The sequence below is a fragment of the Stegodyphus dumicola genome, chromosome 5 (assembly GCF_044657685.1).
Source record: "Stegodyphus dumicola isolate Sdum_Otavi_A_Nest chromosome 5, ASM4465768v1".
NCBI classification, from domain to species: Eukaryota; Metazoa; Arthropoda; class Arachnida; order Araneae; family Eresidae; genus Stegodyphus; species Stegodyphus dumicola.
The window spans coordinates 99,129,855-99,154,997 of NC_140772.1; the positions used below are offsets into that span (position 1 = coordinate 99,129,855).

The window sequence follows — 25,143 nt, forward strand, 5'->3', positions numbered from 1 at the left end:
CATCAACTAAACATATTCGGCCGTATATTCCCCAGGTTTTCAGAAAACATATCTTTCAGCGAATTCATGATTTATCAAATGCAGGAATAAAATCGACTATGAAATTAATGACATCAAAATTCATTTGGCCTAACATTAAAATAAAAAAAAAAAAAATGTGCAGTTGTGGACAAAAACCTGCATTCCTTGCCAAAAAGCTAAAATCAGTTGGCATACCAAAACAAAATTAGGTGAGTTTGAAGTACCACCAGGAAGATTTTCTGTCATCCATATTGATCTCATAGGACCACTTCCCTCATCTAAAGGGAATATTTATTGTCTTACTTTCATAGATAGATTTTCGAATTGGATGCAAGCAATTTCAGCTGAGAATGTCGCAAGAGCCTTTTATAGCAACTGGATTGCGCGTTTCGGAAAGCCAAGTAAACTCCTTAGTGATCGTGGATCCGAATTTAAAAGTGATACATTACGAGCTTTGTCCAAAATCTGTGGCATCAATTTACAACTCACTACTGCCTACCACCTCTCATGTAATGGCAAAGTTGAGTGCCTTCATAGAACATTAAAAACAGCATTAAAAGCCCACAACAACATATCTTGGACGGACACATTACCAACAGTACTTTTGGGTTTGCGTACTGCTATTCAAGAAGATACAAATCATTCTATTGCACAAGTAGTTTATGGCCAGAGTCTCAGACTTCCTGGAGAGTTTTTCAGTGAACCAAGTATCCAGACAGCATCGAAGACTTTTGCTAATAACCTCCAGAAACAGATGGAAGTTGTTGGACCCAGACTAATTCGTAAAAATTCATCTGAATAGATATTTGTACATAAAGACTTAGAAAATTATTCTCATGTGTTTCAGCGAATAGATAGGGTAGAAAAAAAACTTTTGGAATCTCCTTATGAAGGACCATTTCCTGTTATTGATCGCAAGGACAAATATTTTACCACTAGCATAAAAGGAAAACATGTTAATGTATTCCTGGATCGCATGAAACCAGCATATATTTTTGCTGAGGAAAATTCCCAGTTGCCACAACCTGACTACAGTAACTTCCAGAGACCAAACTCAAATTCAGATGTGAATCAAAAACATTCTCGCACAGGCAGAACTATATGTTTACCTGTTAGATTCAAGGACTGTAAATTATTCTAATAGTGGTTAACACTGCAATGCTAGTTACTACCTATTTCTCCCTCTTTATAACGAAACTTGGTTACTGGTGAGGGAGTAGTGTAGTGGCCTAGTTATTGCATGAGAAATAATTATTTTTTATTTCATATACAGTCAAAAGTCATTAATCCGGACTCGTCGGGACTTATTATTCGGATTATCGATTTTTCCGGATTATAGATCATCAGTTTAAATCTGGTAAGATGGCATGCAGAAATTACAAAATTCAAAATATGAAACCGTAATTTATGAAATAAAGAACAATTATGATCTAAAGGGTATCAAAATTTACAAAAAGAAAAAGCTTAATATTTACTTGTTTACTTTATTAAACATTTCTTTCAATGTAAGTTGTTTAAGTTGCTTCATTTCATGTGACAATACTTTCTCTTTAATTCTATTAAACAGACATAATTTCTTGTTTAGTTACAAAGTTCCGCTGTTCAAGTCCTATAATTGCTGTGTTGAGAATTACCGACTAATTCGTCAATCGAAATGTTTTCATTTTCAATAACCTTTCTGTCACTTTCTTCACTATCGGAAGTGAATTATAATGACGAGGAACTTGATTTAAATCATATCAAAGACGGAGTACATCAAGATAAAATACTACATTTAGTAAGGAATTATAAACCAAATAAAATAAAAACACCTGTCCTGAAGATAAGGATAGTGCTGACAGATCAACTTCCAATTCATTGCGTGCCGCGGCGATTCTGCCCCCCCCCTGCCGCAGAGCAGCGTGAAATTGATAAACAGATTTCGGATTTCAAAACATATTTTCGCTTTGTAGATCCTGTACATATTAGTAAATATATATCGGAAATTCTATTTGACATAATCGAAAGTTCAAGCTTACTTTTATAAAATTGTTCTAACAGTCTGCATAAAATAATAAGCCGGATCCAATTCAAAGATTAAGGAACAACGCAATCTGCAACATTAACTGAATTAGATAATTTTAGCTTAGCTTATACCGTCCATTAGACATTAAACGCGCATGTGTAAACGTATTATGCGCTTGCGCATATGCATATTCGCAGCCGTAAATGTCTTACGTGCACGCGTAAACGTTTATGCGCAGAAAGTTTGTAGGTTTGAGGTCCAGATTATAGATCATTCCGGATTATGGGTGTCCGAATTAACAACTTTTGACTGTATTTGTTCATGTGTTTAATTATTTTATAAAATTAACTTTAATATTTTGTTAATATTCATATTTATATTTCTTTTACACTGAATGGCAACAAGTAGTTCATATTTATATTTAAATTTCGTTATGCTGAATGGCAACTAGTTCTGATTCATGATTGTTTGGTTTCAAAACGTTGCTATTCTAGTAGTGTCGAATTTCGATAGCTGGAAAATAAAATGCAATAAACTTAGCTATTTGTTTATAATTCATGCTGTTCCTAATCATAAATTAATTTTAAACATTAGTAGCCAAGGCTACATGCAGTTGTGCATAAAGAGTTTGTAATGAATTTGTGAATTTTTTTAAATGAACAATTAAAAATGAAATCTGTAAATTAATTCATATCAAAATCAATTTTACTTTAATCTAGAAAGAACAATCCTTCTAAGTATTTAAAGTGCAGTTCAAATGTATGGAATATAAAAAGACACTGTTTTTAAAAGCACTACAGTAGTACTTAAATAAACACAAATGCATATGGAAGAGCTAATAAAAATGACAAGAAATGAGTGAGTTAGACTGCTGTTAAGCAAAATATTTCACATAAGAAGAACCTTATATTTTACTTGTAGAAGTAAACATAGCATATGGAATTTGCTAAAAAGTAAAAATTCTGGCTTATCTTTGGAATATGGTAACAGGCAGTTTGGCGACATTTTGGTAGACGATAAAGGTTACTACCTAGGACTTTGGCAATAATGTGAGAAGTAACCAGTTCCAATTACGGATTATTTTGTCTGAGAGAAATGAGAGATCATGAGATATGTCATGTGACATATATGGACGAATCACAGTTCTTTAATCGGAAAAGGGAGGAAATTTGGAAAAATATCTGCAGTACTTTATAGCATTTTATATTTAGCTTCATTCTGTGTTGCGTGAAACAGTGTTGCTTAATTTTTGGATCCCATGGCCCTATCTAAAGTGAATTCAGAATGGGTATTTGGTGGGATTGAAATGGGTAGTAATAAGTGTTTTTTTAAGGTTGTGCGAGATAGAAGTAAAGATTGCTTATTAAGTTTTATTAAGCAGTATATTCTACCTGGTACAATAATAATATCTGAAGAAAGTTTATCCGCTATGCACTGAAGAATCTGAAGAAGATTAGGTAAATTAGTATTTTTAATCCTTTGAGGATATTATTTTTATGCATTGTTCTAAATATAAGGAATAAATAAATTAATATGCTATTATTGGAAAATTGTTATTAGCAATGAATTAGTTTAAAGTAATTAAGATTTTAAGCAAATTTTTATTAATTTAATGTATGCGTTTATTTATATTTTAAGTAGTGTTTTTTAATTTAATTATATTTTAATTAAATGATAGTGATTTTGTAAATTATATATTTGTAGCATTTTGCAATACGTTTCAGTAGAAGTAAACGTGCATGGAAATAATTTAAATATTTAACACTAAGTATTTGCAACCATTTTTAATGTTTGTGTTATAAATTCGCAGGTGATGTTTATAATAGATAATTTAGAGGGAAAAGTTTTTGGATATTTTATTTATTTTATACGTGCAGATGTTCATCCTTGGAAAGGGTATATACTTTTTTGCGATCAGGTAATTTCATATATGTCCATTTTACCGACTTTAAAGATTCACAAAATTTTCGTGCAATTTTTTCTAATTTATCAGAAAAAGGTAGTGTACATGGATAAAGTCAAGAGGTGCGCAATGCCATTTTTGTGCAATTCTCGGATGTTTTTTTAAGTGAAAATAGGTTGATGTGTACATGGTTACCGTGTATGTGCCATTCTTAAAAACGTGGCAAGGAGTTTGCGATTCTGCACTTTATCCCAATTTTGCAGTTAATATTTGTCATGATTAAGTACTTTTGTTCCATAAAATTTCTAGCATAAGCGTAATTCGGCTAGCAGATTGTTGGAAAAAATGTTGAGTAAATAATAAAAAAAAAAGAAACGTGTCTTTACTTCGTGAAGACAAAATGGGGCCGAAAATTTTTTATTTATTTTATACGTGCAAATGTACATCCTTGGAAAGGGCACATACTTTTTCACGATCAGGGAATTTCATATATGTCCTTTTTACCGACTTTAAAGATTCACAAAATTTTCGTGCAAATTTTTCTAATTTATGAGAAAAAAGCAGTGTACATGGATAAAGTCAAGAGTGCGCACAATGCCATTTTTGTGCAATTCTGGGATGTTTTTTTAAGTGAAAATAGGTCGACGTGTATATGGTTACCGTGTATGTGCCATTCTTAAAAACGCGGCAAGGAGTTTGCGATTCTGCACTTTATCCCAATTTTGCAGTTAATATTCGTCATGATTAAGTACTTTTGTTCCATAAGATTTCTAGCATAGGCGTAATTCGGCTAGCAGATTGTTGGAAAATATTTTGAGTAAATAAAAAAAGAAACCTGTCTTTACTTCGTGAATACAAAATGGAGCCGAAAAAAAAAATGTAGGAGGTTGCTGTAGCAGGGTTGGTTGCCAAATTTTCGCCAAGTTACCATAATCCAAAGATTAACCAAAATTCTACAGGCATAATTAGGCAAACATTTCACCTATACTCATAAAAAAGAATCTCTACATTTGAAATTAGTTATTTTATTGTTAAAAATGTAAACTGATATGTAATAGAGGACATCCCTAACCCTTCAAAGAAACACAATCCAACTGAAATATCCTGACCCTTGTGAATAATTTTTATAGCAGCTGATAGAGTTCTAAAGAACTCTATAAGCCTCCATAAAAATTTTTCAGAAGGAAATGGTGATTCTCTAATCATAAACAATGAACAATTAAGACAACTAAATTTTATTATGGTTTGCTACATTTACACTTATAATTTTCATCTTAGTTTTGTTGTCAAAACTTGGCCAACAAAGTGAAAATGTGACATTTGTAACTGTGTTTTGACATCAACAAGGATCATATAAATTCAAAAAATAAAAGTTTAATGTCTCATTCTGATGATGTTAAAATGTTCTAAGAAACTGTAGAAATACTGAAAATAATATCCATGAAAAGTTCAAAAAAATTCATTAAATAAATATTATTACTATTTTAAACTAATGAATGTTATACTGTTTATAACATTTAAAGTTTTAAAAGTACTATAGTATCTTCCAATAATAAAAGTAAAGTATCTTCCAATAATGCCAACCTAATACATGAAAAACAGCACCCATTTTAAAAAAAAATGCCACATTGAAAATTACACAAAACTAGCAATTAACAAAATTAAAAATGCACAAAACATCTGTAATGAAACACTGAAAATTACATAAACATATTAAATAAATTTAAAAAGCAACAAACATGCACAATAAAGCACTTAAATTTCTTTTTTCCCCAGTCTTCTGCTCATGTACACAGCGATACGTTTTAACTTACAAAAAAAAAAAAAAAAAAAAAAAAAAAAAAACTGAAATGTTTCAGATTTTAAATTACGTTCAAAGGGGAGTTTTTTTAACGTTTTGTGTTTATTTATTAAATATCATGTTCTTTGCACTTAAACCATAAAACTTAGTTCAATAGCAATGTCGCAAAATGATTTTAAAATGAGCATATCTTTAGAATTTCCAATACACAGTCCGATGCGCTGAAGATAAAAAGGTTTTTTTACCCTGTAGAAGTGTTGCCATTGTTGCTTTTAAATCGTTGAGTTTGTTACTCAAAAATTCGTTTAAGTTTTACAAAATACAAAATCAATAATAAAAAAAATTCCAAATTTCAAATGCCCATATTCTCAGTAGGATTATGTCATTCAAAATCATATGGTTCTAGATACTGTTGTTTTATTACAATGAGAGAAATATACATACATTCTGCAGATTTTTCATTATTTAATTTCTTCAAATATAATGTGGCAACAGTTTGAAAAGTGAACCGGCAGTTATAGGAGTCCAACGCAAAATGCCTAAATGAAAGTAATAGTCCTTCAGGACTTAAATCCCTTTGGACTAAAAATCCTTCAGAATTTTCACTGGGTTAGTAGCCACATTTTAGTTAAAATAAGCACCTATAAGCACTTTTCAAGCATATTTTACGAGAAAAAGAATAAGCACCTGTTTAATTACATATATACACAGCTGCATAACCTTAAAAGAAAAACTACACTTAACCGTAATTTAAAATGTGAGAAATTCAGCATTTATTAACAGAAAATCAGCATTACTCAACCATGGAAATCAATTACAATTATTTAGAGAACTAGTTTACAATGAGAGGGGAGAACCCTATACAAAACTAAACTATATTACAAGATTTAATGATGAACTTTTAATTAAAAATAAGGAAAATAATTAATAATAAACTATATTTATTATATTCATACAAAGTATTTTACAGCAGGGGTTCTCAACTGGTGGTACGCACGAGAAAAATAGGTGTATGCAAAGAAGCAAAGTATTTTTAACTGTTAAATTCAAAAATTAAAACCCCAGCATACTGATTGAGTTTTTTCTCTAACACTCATAAATTTATGAGATCTGAGCTTTCTTCAAGAGTGCTACTAAAGTTTTAATTTTTTGTTTAGATGGTAAGCATTAGTCAAAAGGTGGAGAACTGCTGCTTTACAGCATAAAAAAGATTTATGCTTATTAATGAATAATATTATTTTGATTTTTCTTTTGTCTCTTTTCATTAATGTCTGAATCTTCTGTTAACAGAGTTTGTTTTTTACAAATAGTTTTTAACATTTCATTAGATTTATTGAAAAGATGTCTTTTGTAACTTCAGCCTTTTCAGCAAGTTTATCTGCTTTATTTTCAAGCACTTTAACTTCTCTTTCTAAGAGAGTTTTCTTTCTTTTAAGAGAAATCAATTCATCTGTTGATTCTGTTTTTCTTTTTGATCTTGAATAATTTTTTTTTTTTTTCCTGTTCTTCCAAATATAACCGGTACTGTAAATAAGCTGATGAAGCTGCCGCTCTCATCTCTTCAGTTAATTGATATATTGTGTATCCCACCAGTATGTTTCACATAATCAAAAACTATGCGCTGGGCAATGTATGAATTTTCCCCCAGAGTTTTAGTTTCTATATTTTTACTGATACTAAACCCTCATTCAACAGAGGTTTGCCTATGGGAAAGAATAAAGATTATTTTAAATATTTCTCATAACTTAAGGCATTTTGCATTAATGAATGTGTGCAAAAAATAATGTAATCTCATTTTTTTTCACATCATAGGTTCTAAAATCTGTTAGGTCTGGCTGGACAACATTTTTGAAGAAATCAGAATATTTCAAAAGAATGTGATTGAATTCTTCTTCTGCAATATGACCTTTATGGAAAAAATGCATCAATACAGTCAAAAGTCGTTAATTCGGACACCCATAATCCGGAATGATCTATAATCCGGACCTCCGCTGCTAATTTGCGTGTGCGCGTGCGCAAAATACGTTTACGAATGCGCGTTTAATGTATAACGGACGGGATAAGCTAAGCTAAAATTATCTAATTATCTATTTCAGTTAATGTTGTAGATTGCGTTGTTCCTTAATCTTCGAATTGGATCCGGATTATTATTTTTTGCAGACTGTTAGAGCAATTTTATAAAAGTAAGCTTGCACTTTCGATTATGTCAAATAGAATTTCCGATATATATTTACTAATATGTAAAGGATATACAAAGCGAAAGTATCTTTCGGAGTCCATTAAACAAAAAGTGGAATTGCTGCAAAAAATGGATAAAGTTTATCTAAACTTTGTTTATCTTTAACGTCGCGGCGGCGTGCATTGAATTGGAAGTTGATCTGTCAGCACTATCCTTATCTTAAGGGCAGATGTTTTTATTTTATTTGGCTTATAATTGCTTACTCAATGTAGTATTTCATCTCGCCTTTGATATGATTTAAATCAAATGCCTCGTCATTATAATTCGCTTCCGATAGCAAAGAAAGTGACAGAGGTTACTGAAAACGAAAAAATTTCGATTGACAAATTAGTCGGTATTCTCGACACAGCAATTATAGGACTTGAAAAGCGGAACTTTGTAACTGAACAAGAAATTATGTCTGTTTATGGAATTAAAGAGAATGTATTATCACATAAAAAACGAAGCAACTTAAACAACTTACATTGAAAGAAATGTTAAATAAAGTAAACAAATAAATATTAAGCTTTTCTTTTTTTGTAAATTTTGATACCCTTTAGATCATAATTGTTCTTTATTTCGTAAATTACGGTTTCATATTTTTAATTTTCTAATTTCTGCATGCCATTTTACCAGATTTAAACTGATGATCTATAATCCGGAAAAATCGATAATCCGGAATCGCCGAAGTCCCGATGAGTCCGGATTAACGACTTTTGACTGTATACTTTTCATTTTTCAGTACACTTTTGTGCTGTTTTGCGCCAAATACTTTGGATTCATAGAAATAACATTTCAAAATAGTAAATACAGTACAAAGTCCGAAATCTAGACTTGTCGGCACTTCAGCGATTCCGGATTTTTCTGGATATTAGATCATCAGTTTAAATCTAGTAAGATGGCATGTAGAAATTATAAAATTAAAAATATGAAATCGTGATTTATAAAATAATGAAGTGTTTATGAACTAAAGGGTATAAAAATTTACAAAAAAAAAAAAAAAAAAAAAGCTTAATATTTAATTGTTTACCTTATTAAACATTTCTTTCAATGTAAGTTAAGTTGCTCCTTTTTTTTTTTTTTTTTTTTTTTTTTTTTGTGCTAATACTTTCTCTTTAATTCTGTAGACAGATATAGTCTCTTGTTTAGTTACATTGTTGAAGTTCTGTAACTGCTGTTTCGAGAATTCAGACTAACTCGTCAATAAAAATTTTCTTGTTTTCGGTAACTTCTCTGTCACTTTCTTCATTATCGGTAGCAGTATTTTCTGAAGAACCACACTACAGATTTCACCATTCATTAATTGAGTAATGATTGAGAAGCATTGTCATCACAATGAACAACTTCTTTTATATCATCTTCAATTATTACCACTTCTCCATTTTTCTTAACAAATCTGTTTATTGGAAAATTTCACTTTTGTTTTGCGATATCCGAAAACCTTCACCATTAGCGGCTATCATCATCAAAAGTTAACTAGCCTTCACTATACATATTTGGCTATGCATCATGAGCTTGACGACTAACGACAAGTTGTTCTGCTAAATTTTATCTCGCTTCTATTAAGACAATTAAGCCTGAATTGTATTAATTTAGTTATTTATTATACTTATGTCTATTTCTTGCATATGCTTATCAGAGTTCTGAATAAATAAATTCTCACCATATACTTAAGCCTTATTGAGGGCCGGTGCTAGATATCTTATCACCTGATGCAGTCTTTGTGGGTCCTAAATTCTGCAGCTCGGTATGGCCATACGAACCCTGGCGCTGGTTCTGGGTTTATGTGCATAACAAATCAGTTATTCTTAATTCTAATAGCCCTAAATGTAATCTTTGGGTCTATGAGTATCATCAACAAAATCCATTTTTGGCATATGGAAAGAAGTTTTTGATAAATTTTTCCTTGTCAACATTTTTTAGCACATTTAACTTAAATCTATAATCATCCCCAAGCATAATGTCAACATCAAAGGTTACCATACTCTTTATTGTTCGATTATTAACATAAAAGAATTGTTTACGCATCGCTACATGAGTCATTACTCAACTTGTCACGTTTTGATAAATGTGCAGTGATGAAAGGAAAGTATAATAAATAATAATTCGCCAAGTTGGCGTCAGATCAACGATGTATCTATGTGGAATGTTTCGGTTTGAGATGTATGCAAAAGCAGATACGCAGCAATGGAGCCAAATTACTGATCATGTCTTCAATAACATGGTATTTTATTGTGCCGAAGTGAAATTAAGAATCGGGACTCTTCAGATATTTTATTATGCACGGAGGGGGGAATCAAATGCACATGTGTAAATCCTACGAGAAAAACATTGTTGGTGGTTTTGAGGTCCAGATTTTAGATCATCCTAGATAATGAACGTCTGGCTTTCGGACTTTGTACTGTATTTAACTGGACTCCATCTGCTTTTCAAGTAGCTGTAAAATAAAAGTTTGCAAGTCACATTTAAGAGAAAGGTAATCTTTATTCATGATTTCTTTTTTAGTGTATAGCTGTTGCATGAGCATATCACCTCTAAATCTTAAACCAATTTTGCTTATTTCATTAACAAATCCTTTCTCAGAAAAATCAAAGCAACACGAATATTTCAGTGATGACTTGATTTTAAAATGTACTCTTCTTTTATAATTTTGAAATGCTGCAAAAGTTGCTTTATTAATTTGCGTAAATCAAAAGAAAAAGAAAAAAAAAAAAAAAAAAGAACAAATGGTTCATCACTTTGGTACAGTTCCAAAAAGGGTTTGAACAATTCAGCCACACAAATGAAACAAAGGAATTTTACAGGCATTAATTTGGTTTTAATTGCATCTGTCATTATTTCATATGATTTGCAAGTTATTTTTGCATATCTTCCATTCTCAATAAGCTTGACATGACCTTTTATATCTTACCAAATTTCAAAAGCATGCAAACATATTGGTATATTCTCTAGCCACTTATGGTTAAAAAATTTCAATGGCAAAGTTTTAAGCACACTCACTGTTAAAAAATTTTCTCTTCATGTTGGAAGATATTTGAATAGATAGTAAAGTGCTCCTAAATTAGAAGGTATATCACAGCTTGTAGTGTATTTTCCTTTACAGAAAGCATTGTTCAAAATATTCAAGCCACAAACAACTACCAATAGATACATATTCAATGTCATATTCCTTTTCCAATTCATGTTGAAGGGTTTCATAAAACTTCCAATTTATGGCTGGCCCACCCATACTTATTTGTAGCAGCTTTTTTATACCTAATTTTTTAACTGCCATTTGAAAGCTTTCAAAAATATTGGCAGCTGTTGCATGTCCCATGAACACAGAGATCAAAAATCGAGTTACAACTTTATTTTGGTCAGACTGCCACTATCTGATATGCAAATCTAATTGCTTTTTTGATTTGTTTTATTCAAAGTCTCGTCAAATAAAAGACATTTTCATAAAATTATAGGTTGCCTTCTATGATGAAACAGCCCTTTGCCCAATTTTGACGAAAATCATTTTGTCACAGTTCAGATAATGCAACAGTACGTTTTAAAATACAAAGGATTATCTTGCATTTCTTTCCTTTAAAAGATACTGAAAATTATTCATTAAATAACAAGATTAGCTTAGTTTGCATTCAGATCTTTATATATATCTGCATTATTAATAAATAAATATTCAAAAAGTCAAAAGCTACATCCAACTGCCGTTTATAATGAATCATCAGAATATGATAATTTCGGAGCAAATTACAAATTTAAATTGTAATTTGCTCCGAAATTTAGAAAAACAATAAATTTAACTTTCCCTTTTGTAAGTAAATACAAATTCCTCTTTGTAAACATTTTAAAGTAAATGTACAATGTTTTTAGTAAAGTTACTAACTGCATAAATAGTTTTAATATCATGTGTTCAGATCTGAAATCTCTTTAAAATTTCTCTTGCTCTGCTTAATTACTTGAAGAGTTAAAGTCAGAAAAAACTATTTCTAATATTACAGTATGAAAAAACTCAGAAATAAATTATCAAGTATGCTACTATATATTTGAAATAGATATAATAAGCAAAAATGAAATTAAGTATGCAGTTATATGATGCATAACACTGTTATTTTAAAAAGATACACAGTGAATGTAGAAAGTTATTCATACAGTAAATGTTATGATCTAAATATGCCTCACTGATAAATACTTAAATATATATAATGAAATATACTTTAATATTTCTATGTGAAATTTGCATAACATAAATGCATGCATACAAGACATTTGCAAAACAAAAATAATCCATTATCTTGTGGTGTAAAAAGTATTCGTACATTATATATAATGCTGAATATTTTCATAGATAAAGATATTTTTAGCATGTATAAATTCTTCGAGTCTCCTTTGCATTGATTCAATCAAATTTGCTGTTCTGAGCTAGACATGGACTCCCATTCTTGCTTAAGAGCAGTTATTCATCTTTATTGGAAATGTGCCTGGACCTAACATTTTAATCAAAAATTTCCCATAAATTCTCCATGGAATTGAGGTCGTGTGACTGACAAGGAAATTTCCTAAACTTTTGGGTGTTATATAATATCCAGAGCACTGTATTTAGGGCTGTATGCTTGGTAATTTAGTCATCATTATCAAGTATGAAAACAAATCCGAAATTTCGTGCCGGTTAAGGAAACATCCCCAAAATGTCATTAATGATGATTAAATTACCGACCTAAGAAGCACTCATGCAATTCCAAACAAACCTGCCTCCATCTCTATGCTTCACTGAAGTAAATGCCTTGGATGTATTTCTGTATTTTGTTTCCTCCATACCATTCGCCTCCCATCCGATTCAAAAATACTGAATTTGTTTTTGTGTGACAAATTGTTCTTCCAGAACTCTGGGTGTTCATTCATGCATTTTTTGGTGAAGGATAATTGTTACTTCTGATTGCTCTCACTCACAGAGAATTTTCGTCTCACAACATGGCCATAGAAACCTTGTTTTGTTCAAGCTATCTGAATTGTACTTATGGATACTGCTCTTCCCATGTTTCTGAATTCTGCTGTAAGCTTAGGAGAACTTTCTTTTGTATCTTTCTGCAACGAACGCACCAGAAATTGTCTGTCTACAGACGTACTTACGGCCGTTCTGAACTAGCACTTCAAGAGCTAATAAACTTCTGAATAATCGATTGACAATTGAACATGGTCTGCAGACTAAAACTGAAATTTCATTGTACAATTTACCGCCTTTACAAAGCTTTATGATGAATTCTATTTCAGAAACGCTAGTTTCTTTACCTTTATGAACCATATTAAAATTTTACATTTCATACCACATTGAAAGTTACACCCGGTCATTTTATATAACTCTCAAGAAAAATGACGTCAGTTATCAACGAAAAACTAACTAAATCAATTAGAATGCTACCAAAATTTTGCATTTGTTTAAATGCACGAATACTTTTTAAGTGCCCATAAATTCCCACGGTTTTAGTTAATATCTTTTCCGTATAGTTTTTGCACTCGTATTTGTTAAAGTTTGTTTTATTAGTTATTACCTTTTGAAGAATATTATTATTTATTACCTTTCGATAGAATTAAGCCCTTTCCCGAAACCACTCTTGTACGAATAATTTCTACACACACGTTAAATTTTCTATGCTTCTGACACATCGTCTTTTAATTCAGATGTTTGAGAGTAGATAGAAATTTCATTATATCTATATACCTATAGTCAGGAAAATTCATGCATAAAACTTCAGCTTTGCATAAAACTACGGATATTCAATGCCCCTTTCGTTGAAACAAAAGTCTCACGTTTTTGATATCGTAAGTCTTTCTGCCCACAGCGTGAGAAATAAAAAAGAGAGGTGAAGTGTCTACACGTCCGATGTCGGACAGTTAGCCCCAAGAATTTCTATGTATTCTTTGGTTAGCCCATGCAATTCTAACCTCCTTGAGCCCATGCATAGTAAAAATGCTAAATCGAAGGGAAGAAAAAGAGAGTCAGGTCCGCGCTAGCGGCGGCGTAAGAGAAAGGGGTGAGGTCAATGTCGTTACAAGATGTAGCAGCGGGTGACAGACCACAGATTGAAAAGAAAATTTCCAATTCAGTAACGAGCAAAGAAAAACCAAATACATAGGATTTGCTTGAAAAAGAATTTAATAGCATTTTTCATTATTATATAGACTGCAATACTAAATTTTTGAAGTCTTTGCATTTCTTTATCATACATCAAATGAGGAAAAGACAGAATGATGCGACTTGAACTCTATTGACTAAAACTGAGAGATAACAGGTGCTACTTTAGAAGACGGGCCAACACGAAAGTGAGCATGGGGTATCGGCAACCCCCCTCCCGTGCTCCGTAAAACCACAATAAATGTTCGAAATTCGCCGTTTCTCCTCTCGAGATGTCTAGAACATTATTTTGAAGGTAGCTACTGACGGACCTAACCATTTCGGATTATGAAGACGAGGGTTGATAAAAAAAGGGTAAATAAGTATATAAACACAAATTTGCTTTACTGCACACAAAAGCCGTGTCATGCAAAATTTTGTATGGAGAATTAATTAAATATTTACAAAGTCATATGTAATTCTTACGACGAAATTGAGGTAAACACAACATAATTCACCGAATTTAAATGTCAACTTACAACTAAGGCTCCTCCTAGGATCTTTACGTACAACCATCCGGAAACAAGTCTCTGCGCAACTAGTCGGACATTTAGCATTTCTACTGCGTATGAGGTAACCAAATTCTTTGGAGCTACTGTAAAGAATATGTACATAGACTCTCTTTGGCTATTGTGCGCTGTCGGACATATAGACACTTCGTTTTGAACATGAGAACCTCAAGCGCGTGATGTTTCGTATACATTGAAGAAATTATCAAAGCTGTATGAAGCAGCAGCTTTAGAAATTGTTGCTTGCTTTTGCAGAAAATTTGCCTTTACTTCTTGCAAAGGTTTGTGTAGCTTGAATGAAACCGGATTCAAGAGAAGAGGTAAACTTTGCTTGCATTTTTCATGAGATATATTTTAGATCCAGGCGAATATTTCCTTAACAAACCAGACAAGGAAATACGCGCTTATTTAGTTACAGATTTCATTGAATTATATATATACCAGTGTTTAAAATAATTTGCATTTGACTGTTTGAAGAATAATGAAAAAACTCTTCAGAGCTTTTTCTTTAGTTTTCCCCCACAAATTTAGAATGAGTTTCTATTTTTTGTTAACACATTCTTTTTTTTTTTTTTTTTTAATACTCCTTCGATTTCATACTCAATTTGTTCTAATATTCCACACCGGATTTAAATTCTTCATTCAGAACACGTTTTACAAAAAAAAAAAAAAAAAAAAAAATTGTGTCTTCTAAAATAATGAATAATTTAAATTTTAATATAGCAGTTTCCGTCGTTTCGCTGTACAAATTACAGGTGGGTAAAAAGCAAATGGGCATGTTGGGACTGCATGTATAATTGTTGAAAACATGAAGGGGTGGGTAAATCTTGCTCAGCTGCTGTTAATTATGTACTTCTGTTCATTTCTGTGCTGTACTGCCTCATCTTGGCGGGGATATCACTGGGTGGAATGTGTGAAGTACGTCAGGATAGGATACCAAAGCTTTAAGGCCATTCTAATATGCCCAGCTATAGCATAGGAGGCAAAGACTCTTCAGAGAATAGCTTTCTTGAAAATTGGAGTTCCGAAGCTCCAGTGATTGTTCTTCTTTTCTTTTCCCCACTTGTTAGCTTTCATTTCTTCTTGTTTTTCCCATTTTGTGGGAAAGAAGCAGCTAACAAAAAAATATATAATCTCAATAAAATACATTTTAAATCAATGAAATAACATAAGAAAGGAAATTCATCTTAGCACTACAGAAAGGAAATATCCACTTAACTTATTTACAAATTTCTCTGTCTTGAGTCAAACAAAATTCCTTAACAGCATCCAAAAACTTCTTAAAATTATCTGAACTAGAATCTGTATATTGGCATCACCACATAAATTCGCAAAAATGAGTCAAAAATATTCTCCGGCGTTCGACCATAAGCATTTCCTTCCTACAAACAGGGCGCTTATAATGGCAACTATGTAAACCTTCATTTACACACCAGTCAGTTGATGTTTTATTCCCTTTCGTTCTTAATCATGCAGACACTTCAAATTAATCTTGTAACATTCAGCCGTTTTACCATGTCAATCGCAAAATAACATACTTCTTATCCAAAATCCTTCCCATCATCCAAATTCACTGCAGTCACACAACCAATTACGTGATAATAGGGTTTTCATAGTATTCAACGACTCAGGTTATCATAAATGAAACGACTTGGCGATAAATGAAACAACAACTTGGCAATAAATGACACAGCAACCTAGCGATAATTCAAGGGGCATCCTTCAATCTACTCTAACCCTCATTTGTTCCGTAAAACCTTTAATTTTTTTTTTTTTTTTTTTTAAATTTTGATGATGTTCTTTCAATCTGTCTCCTTTCTCATTATTTCATGATGCTGGACATCTCACCTAGTGCCTTACCATTTGGGTTTTGGCTGTAAGTTGTTTGATTTTTGCTAGTTCAGTTGTGTTCTGTAACCCCTTAACATATGTATCATGACTTAAAAACACCCTGTATAGTGTACTAAAAATAGAAAAGAATGACTTGATCTCTTTGTGATTCCAGCAGTTCATTTAGTTCATGAAAAGATCTGTAGGATTAACAATTTGTCACCTGTGTACATATACATTTTTTAAAATGTTATGATTGCATATATGTCATTTTGACATCTGGTCAGTTAGCCATTACCTGCTGATACCATTTGAGTAATATGTTGGCTTCTTTCAACAATCAAATCTTATGCATATATATATATTCAATTCATTTTTGATATTTCCATTTAAAAAAAAAATTCAAGATTAATTTTTTAAATATGCTTATAAGTTACTTCATTTCACTAGAATTCTAACTACCTTTATGAAAAGAAATACTATACTAAATAATCCATTAGTAAATAATTTTTATATATATTTTCCCAAAGGTGGGCCCAATCCACAGATATTCGCCACTATTAAGGCCAGAAGCAGTGGTCGCTTCATTATGAAAGTGCCTAATAGGTGGTCAACCTTTGCCTCCTATGAGGGGGATGGACAAATACAATCATGCCTTCTCTGGGATTCGAACCTGGGCCTTTTGGTATTACAGTCGGCTTCCCTAACCACTATACGGTACAACTCTGATATACACCCTAATTTCACCAAATGTGTTGATATGTGTTCTGTGCTGCTTTTTGGCACGATTGCGTGTTGTATGGCAACCCTGTTGATGTTGAAAAATCTTTCACTGGTTCGTGTCATGCTCTGTGTCTGAGAAGCTAGGGGGTAAAGATAAAATGGTGAAAGTTGTTGAATTGAAATTTGGCAAAGGGAAATATCGTCGTGGCCATCCTGTTGAGGGGCAGTGGGTATTTGGAGGTGTGGAAAGAGGGTCTGGGAGATTTGTAATGGCTGTGCATGATATAAGTAGGGATTTGTGATTATTTGTTATTTTATTTATTTGTGAACCATAGTATGAATTTTCTGGATAGTTCGTCTGGCTGTTATATAAATACAATAGTGATTACGTGGCGACATGTTAAAGACTGTATGAAATTGGTATTTCTGCTATTCGAAAAAGCATTAATTCATGGTAAGTGCATTTTATTTTATTTGGTACAACTCTGATATACGCCCTAATTTCACCAAATGTGGCGATATGTGTTCTGCGCTGGTTTTTGGCGCGACTGCGTGTTGTATGGCAACCCTGTTGACGTTGAAAAATCTTTCGCTGGAGTTCATTGGTTCCCGTGATGCTTTGTGTCTGAGAAGCTAGGGGAGAAAGATTTAATGGTGAAAATTGTTGAATTGAAGTTCGGCATAAGGAAATATCGTCGTGGCCATCCTGTTGAGGGGCAATGGGTATTTGGAGGTATAGAAAGAAGGTATGGGAGATTATTTTTAGTGGCTGTGCGTGATAGAAGTAGGGATTTGTGATTATTTGTTATTTTACTTATTTGTGAACCATAATACGAATTTTCTGGATAGTGTGTCTGGCTGTCATATAAATACGATAGTGATTACGTGGCTGTATGTTAAAGGCGGTATGAAATTGGTATTTCTGTTGTTTGAAAAAGCATTAATGGTAAGTGCATTTTATTTTATTCTTGTTCTTATTTTGTAGAATTTTATGTTCATTGTTTTTTTAGTATGAATTTCTGTCGTTATTGTTGTTTTTTTTTAATTGTTTGAAATTTATTTTAGTTATTTTGTTGATTAGTGCGTACGTCTAAATTATGCAATTCGTAGATGTTTTTTAAAGTTGAAACAGAACGCTGTGTACATGGTATTCTTTGAAATTTAGGTTGATCTTTACAATATGGTAACTGGTAGTTTGGCGACATTTTGGAGGCGATAAAGGTTACTACCTGGCACTTTGGTAATAATGTGAGCAGTACTCAGTTCCGATTACGCATTATTTTGTGTGAGGGAAATGAGAGATCATGGGATATGTCATGTGATATTAATGGACGAATTACGGTTCTTTAATCGGAAAAGGGGGGAAATCGGGAAAAAATCTGGAAATTTTGTATTTGGCTTTATTCTGTGTTGTGTGAAACAGTGTTCGTGAATTTTTGGATCCCATGGCCGTAACTAAAGTGAATTCAAAATGGGTATTTATGTATGTATTAATTTAATGTATGTGCTCATTTATATTTTAAGTAGTGTTTTTGAATTTAATTATATTTTAATTAAATGATAGTTATTTTGTGAATTTTATGTTTGTAGGAATTTGGTATACGTTTTAGTTGAAGTAAACGTGCATGGAAATAATTTAAATATCTGACAATAAGTATTTGTAATGGTTGCGGTATGAATTCGTTGGTGACGTGTATAATGTAATAGATGATTTAGATGTAAAAGTTTTTGGATATTTTATTTATTTTATATGTGGAAATGTTCCTTACTTTTTCGCGATCAGGTAATTTCATATATGTTCTTTTTACTGGGTTTAAAGATTGAGAAAATTGTCATGTATTTTCGTGAAATTTTTTTAATTTATGAGAAAAAAGCAGTGTACATGGATATAGTGAAGAGTGTGCGCAATGCCATTTTTGTGCAATTCTGGGATGTTTTTTTAAGTAAAAATAAGTCGGCGTGTACATGGTTTAGTGATATTTTAATTAAATGATAGTTATTTTGTGAATTTTATGTTTGTAGGAATTTGGTACACGTTTAAGTTGAAGTAAACGTGCATGGAAATAATCTAAATATTTGATACTAAGTATTTGTAATGCTTGCGGTATGAATTCGTTGGTGACGTGTATAGTGTAATAGATGATTTAGAGGTAAAAGTTTTTGGATATTTTATTTATTTTATATGTGAAAATGTTCATATTTGGAAAGGGTAAATACTTTTTCGCGATCAGGTAATTTCATATATGTTCTTTTTACCAGGTTTAAAGATTGAGAAAATTGTCATGTATTTTCGTGAAATTTTTCTAATTTATGAGAAAAAAGCAGTGTACATGGATATAGTGAAGAGTGTGCGCAATGCCATTTTTGTGTAATTCTGGGATTTTTTTTTAAGTAAAAATAAGTCGACGTGTACATGGTTTATGTGTTATTTTGAAAAACGCGTAAGGAGTATGGTATTGTGCACTTTTTCCCAATTTTGCAGTGAATATTTGTCATGATTAAGCAGTTTTGTTAGATAAAATTTCTAGCATAAGTGTAATTCGGCTAGTAGATTGTTGGAAGAAGTGTTCAGTAGATAAAAAGAAAAGAAACATGTCTTTACTTCGTGAAGACAAAATGGGGGCGGGAAAAAAAATAGAGGGTTGCTGTAGGAGAGTTGGTCGCCAAATTTTCGCCAAAAAAACGCCAAGTTACCATAATGTAAAGATCAACCGAAATTTATTGTTTTTATGTTAATTTATTAAAGCGAGGTGTGCATAGTTCGTAAATTAGTTTGTTGCCTAGATGGTGCCATTCGTAGATGTTTTTTTAAGTTAAAACATATCGCTGTGTACATAAACTCTTGTCAAATAATTTTGGTTAGAAAATTCACAGTTTTGCTATCTAAATTTTTTGTTTTTGTTTCGGATTTTTAGCTTAAATTGTGTGTTGAAAACGTGGTTTTTGCATTAGCGAAAACCGTGTTTTTGGAGACATTTTAGGCTTAAAGTTCGAAATGTAGACAAAACATTTAGACAGTAATATGCCGCGTGGGCGCGTTGAGGGCGCATATCGGAGTAGTTCCTTTTATTCTTCTTATTTTGTAGAATCTTATGTTCATTGTTTTTTAGAATGAATTTCTGTCGTTCTTGTTTTTTTTGAATTGTTTGATATTTATTTTAGTCATTTTGTTGATTAGTGCATACCGTCTAAATTGTGCAATTCATAGATGTTTTTTAAAGTTGAAAGAGAACGCTGTATACATGGTATTCTTTGAAATTTATTGTTGTTATGTTAATTTATTAAAGCGAGTTCATAGTGCGTAGTTCATAGATTCGTTCGTAGTCTAGATTGTGTCATTCGTAGATTTTTTTTTTTTTTTAAGTTAAAACATATCGCTGTGTATGTGGACTCGTGTCAAATAATTTTGGTTAGAAATTTTACGGTATTCCTATCTAAATTTTTTGTTTCTGCTTCGGATTTTTGGCTTACATTGTGTGTTAAAAACGTGGTTTTTGCATTCGCGAAAACTGTATTTTTGGAGACGTTTTAGGCTTAAAGTTTGAAATGTAGACAAAACATTTAAATAGCAATATGGCAGCGTTGGGTGTGGTGAGAAATTTGGCGACTTGAGGGTGCATATCAGAGTAGTTCCCACTATACTGTCTGAGAGGCATATATATAAAGTTTTTTGGTACTACAGTCAAATGTCGTTAATCTGGACTCGTCAGGGCTTCGACGATTCGGGATTATCGATTTTTCCGGATTATAGATCATCAGTTTAAATCTGGTAAGATGGCATGCAGAAATAATAAAATTAAAAATGTGAAACCGTAATTTATGAAATAAAGAGCAATTATGATCTAAAGGGTATCAAAATTTAGAAAAAAAAAAGCTTAATATTTATTTGTTTACTTTATTAAACATGTCTTTCAATGTAAGTTGCTTAAGTTGCTTTGTTTTATATGATAATACTTTCTCTTTAATTCTATAAACAGATATAATTTCTTGTTCAGTTACAAAGTTCCGCTGTTCAAATCCTATAATTGCTCTATCGAGAATACCGACTACAGAGTTGCCAACTCTCCCGATTTAGGCGGGAGACTCCCGATTTTCGACCGCTCTCCCACCAACCCGATTTACAATATATTTCTCCCGACTTTTTCTTATTCTTAATATTTCTCACGATTTTTATGGAACTTGGCTTAATACTTCGTTATATGAACAAAAAAAAAAAGTGATTTTGGACATCTGAAAGCAACTGAATTTTCTCTAGATTATATCTAAAACGAAACCTTTCAGATGAGAATTTCTGCTTTGTGATTGACAGCATACGTATCCAGAAACGTCATTCTCCAGTTGTCCAATGGGCATCGAGCTCCACTGCATGTCATCTGGCATATATTAGCCAATGAGCACAAAGCAAGCTCAAGGCCGTTGGCCGTTCTTTGGATGTTCTTTTATGGTGATTTCCTGTTATGTTTTTACCACCAATCCTAGAATTCCATATCACAGATTATGTTCGTACTGCATTAATATAAATATTAACAAGACATAGTGCACAATAAAAATTATGCTTTATTTCGAAACTTCGCGCACACTCCCCGACAGCCTGCCTGTTTCGCTCTGCTTGCTACTCGTAAGAAACTTCTCCTCTAGGGTTGCCACACTTATCGGAGGGCGCAAGGCGCGCTCCTTATCGCCATCACCACAGAGTTTCCCCCCCAGTTCCTTTAATGACTATTCAAAGGAACGACATAGGTTATGAAATTATCTTAGAGGATCCGTACTGTCGGGTATTTTTTACATGATTACAAAATTAGAATATAAAATTAGAAAAGATCAAAATGCAATTCAATATATAACAAGGTATTGACACGTATAATAAACATGAAATAACAAGAAATATGTTAAGATATGAATTTAAAAAAAATGTTTTAAATTGTTATGTAAGAAGCAAGTTTCTTAGGGAAGTGAACATGTCTTCCCGATCTGGTGACAGTTTGTGTCTTAGAGAGTTCATTTGCAGATTTATTCTGCTGAACTGTCTTTAAGTCTTTATTTGTTTTCAGTTCAGGCAAATTAGAGTCTGAAAGCAAATAGGCTGGTTTCACACGGTCTATAGACACAGTAGATTTCAGACCGTTAATATCAATTGTGAAAGTTTTGTCCGTTCTAGAAAGAACTTTATGCGGACCTGTATATGGTTGGCACAGAGGTGGCTTTACTCGATCGACACGTAAGTATACATGCGTACACGACTTTAAGGTAGCACTTACGTAACATTTTTCTTGGCAATGTGCAGATGTTGCTATTGGATTCAACTGTTGCATTCTATGCCGAAGATTCGTGATAAATTGTGTGTCATACGGAGATATCTTAGATGGCGTTATCATATCACTAGGCAGCTTGAGAGTTGTGCCGTACACCAGTTCAGCACAAGATGACTGTAGATCCTCCTTTACGGCTGTCCGAATACCAAGCATAACCACTGGTAGTGTTTCAGTCCAGTTATTGGTCTCGTGAGCCTTGAGAGAAGATTTTAAATGTCGATGAAATCGTTCAACAATGCCGTTGGACATTGGATGATAGGCTGTTGTTGTGATTCTGTTCGTACCCAAAATGCGCGTGAATTCTGCAAAAAGTGCGGATCTCATTTGAGAACCTTGGTCTGTTGTTATGATCGATGGGCAGCCAAAACGAGATATCCAACAGTTGAAGATGGCTCTGCAAATGGTTTCCGTTTTCATATCCGGGATGGGAATGGCTTCAGGCCATCTGGAGAATCTATCTATTAGAGTCAAAAGGTACACGTTGCCTTCTGATGGAGGTAACGGTCCAACGATATCCATATGGATTTCTGAAAAACGTGCATCAGGAAGAGAGAATGTGCCCAGTGGTGCTTTAGTATGCCTAGTAATTTTCGATTTTTGGCAAGATTCACAGGATTTCACCCAATTTTTGATATGACGTTTCATATCGGGCCATACATAACGAGAACAAATAAGCTTCGTAGTAGCTGCAATTCCTGGATGTGACAGATTATGCAGATGATTAAAGATGAGTCTGCGAAAGGAATTCGGAACAAATGGACGAGGAATGTCTGTTGATATGTCACAAAGAATATTACCATCAGAATATTGGCACGGTTTAAATTCCAGTTTCAAAGATGATGTGTTGTTTTTGAGAAGGTCTTGTACCTCCGGATCATGCCGTTGAGCTTCCGAAAATTTTTTAAAATCCGAAAATGGAGATTTTGTTATGGAATCAATTTCGATTCTTGAAAGAGCGTCAGCAACGACGTTTTTTTGAACCTTGCACATGCCTAATATCAGTAGAGTACTGAGAAATAAAATCTAAATGTCGCAATTGTCGAGGTGAACATTTATGAGGGTTCTGTTTAAAAGCGTATATTAACGGTTTTTGATCCGTATAAATTATAAAATTTCTGCCCTCTAACATATGTCGGAATTTCTTAATTGCAGAATAAATAGAAAATAATTCCCTATCGTACGCGGACCATTTCTGTTGACTTTTATTGAGTTTCATAGAGAAAAATGCTATAGGTTCCCATGTTTTTGAGACAACTGCATAAGTGTGCCGCCGATTGCGACGTCTGAGGCATCTACCCAGATGCTTAGCTGGGCTCCGGGAATAGGGTGTCTCAAAAGGGTAGCCTGAGCAATGGCATTTTTGGCAGCAATAAAGGCTAGTTCAGCATTCTCGTTCCAATTTAATTGTGGGGATGAATCCTGAACACGAGAACGAGATTTCTTTTTATTAATATAGCCTTCTAACAATTTTATTAAAGGAGAAAGAATATGTGCTGCTTTAGGTATGAAACATCTATAAAAGTTAAACATGCCTAAAAATCGGCGAAGCTGAGTGAGAGTGGTAGGTTGAGGAAAATCTAAAATACATTTGACTTTGTCAGGAAGAGGTTCAATTCTGTTTTCACTAAGGTGAAAACCTAAGAAATCAATAGATGTTTGACCAAAGGTGCATTTTGAAACATTTATGCAAAGTCCATATTCCTGAAGTTTGGAAAATAAAGCTTTCAAATGCCTGCAATGTTCCTCAGAATCTTTAGAGGCTATGAGCAAGTCATCGACAAAAGCGTAAACGCCTTCTAAATCCCGCGTGACTTCATCTATAAAACGTTGAAAAGTCGCAGATGCATTGCATAAGCCGAATTGCATACGGATACTTTCGAATAAACCGAATGGTGTGCATATGGCGGTTTTGTGGATGTCGGCTTGGTTAATTGGTATTTGATGGTATGCCTTAATCAGGTCGACATGACTAAAAATTTTAGTACCGTGCAATGCAGCAGTAAAATCGGCTAAACATGGAATAGGGTATTTGTCTTTTATTGTTTGAGCGTTCAATGCTCGATAATCTCCTACAGGTCTCCATTCCAGACTTCCCTTTTTTGGAACCATGTGAAGTGGGGATGCATAATTGCTGCTCGAAGGTCTCAAATGCCCCAATTGCATCATAGTTTGAAATTCTTGTTTTGCTATTTTTAAGCGATCTGGAGCTAACCGACGAGGTTTTGCAACCACAGGTGGACCTTTAGTTATGATATAATGAACGGTGTTATGTTTAACAGGTTGGTTAGGATCTGGTAATCTAGTAACTGAAGGAAATTCTTTTAAAATTTTGTGATATGGTGTATCATTAAATACAGTTTTTACTGAATAAATGCTTGCATTTTTCACGCAACCGACGGTTTTAAAATGGGTTTTTAAATCTTTGAGACATTTGTTTCTGAGATCAGGCACCAATTCAAAGAAATGGAGAAAATCTGCTCCAAGAATGGGTGTACTAACATTTGCTATAAGAAAAGTCCATGTAAACTGTCGTCTTAATTTGAAATCCAAAGAAAGTGTTTTTTGACCATAAACATGAATAGTAGAAGAATTAGCAGCGAAAAGTGTTTGTTGGGACGAATTCCGTTTTTGAGAATTATTTGCTGGAAGTAAGGACACGTCAGA

General features: G+C 32.9%; 2 protein-coding genes across 5 annotated transcripts in view; one reads left to right on the top strand and one right to left on the bottom strand.

The window, feature by feature from the left end:
• The window catches only part of mRpS23 (mitochondrial ribosomal protein S23), a 73,708-nt gene extending 59,863 nt beyond the window's left edge, over positions 1 to 13,845 (bottom strand). The window contains exon 1 of one of the 3 annotated variants that reach the window (XM_035376498.2): positions 13,653 to 13,845. In XM_035376498.2, coding sequence (XP_035232389.1) covers positions 13,653 to 13,672 — 20 coding nt within the window. In that variant the 5' untranslated portion in view covers positions 13,673 to 13,845. Of the gene's footprint in view, positions 1 to 13,509; positions 13,624 to 13,652 lie in introns of those variants that run through there. The other 2 variants (XM_035376496.2, XM_035376497.2) reach the window with 2 other exon arrangements.
• An 883-nt stretch (positions 13,846 to 14,728) lies between these two features.
• The window catches only part of LOC118204173 (torsin-1A-interacting protein 1-like), a 41,586-nt gene continuing 31,171 nt past the window's right edge, over positions 14,729 to 25,143 (top strand). Inside the window, exon 1 of one of the 2 annotated variants that reach the window (XM_035376501.2) lies at positions 14,729 to 14,934. In XM_035376501.2, coding sequence (XP_035232392.1) covers positions 14,911 to 14,934 — 24 coding nt within the window. In that variant the 5' untranslated portion in view covers positions 14,729 to 14,910. The remainder of the gene's footprint in view (positions 14,935 to 25,143) is intronic. The other variant, XM_035376500.2, reaches the window with a different exon arrangement.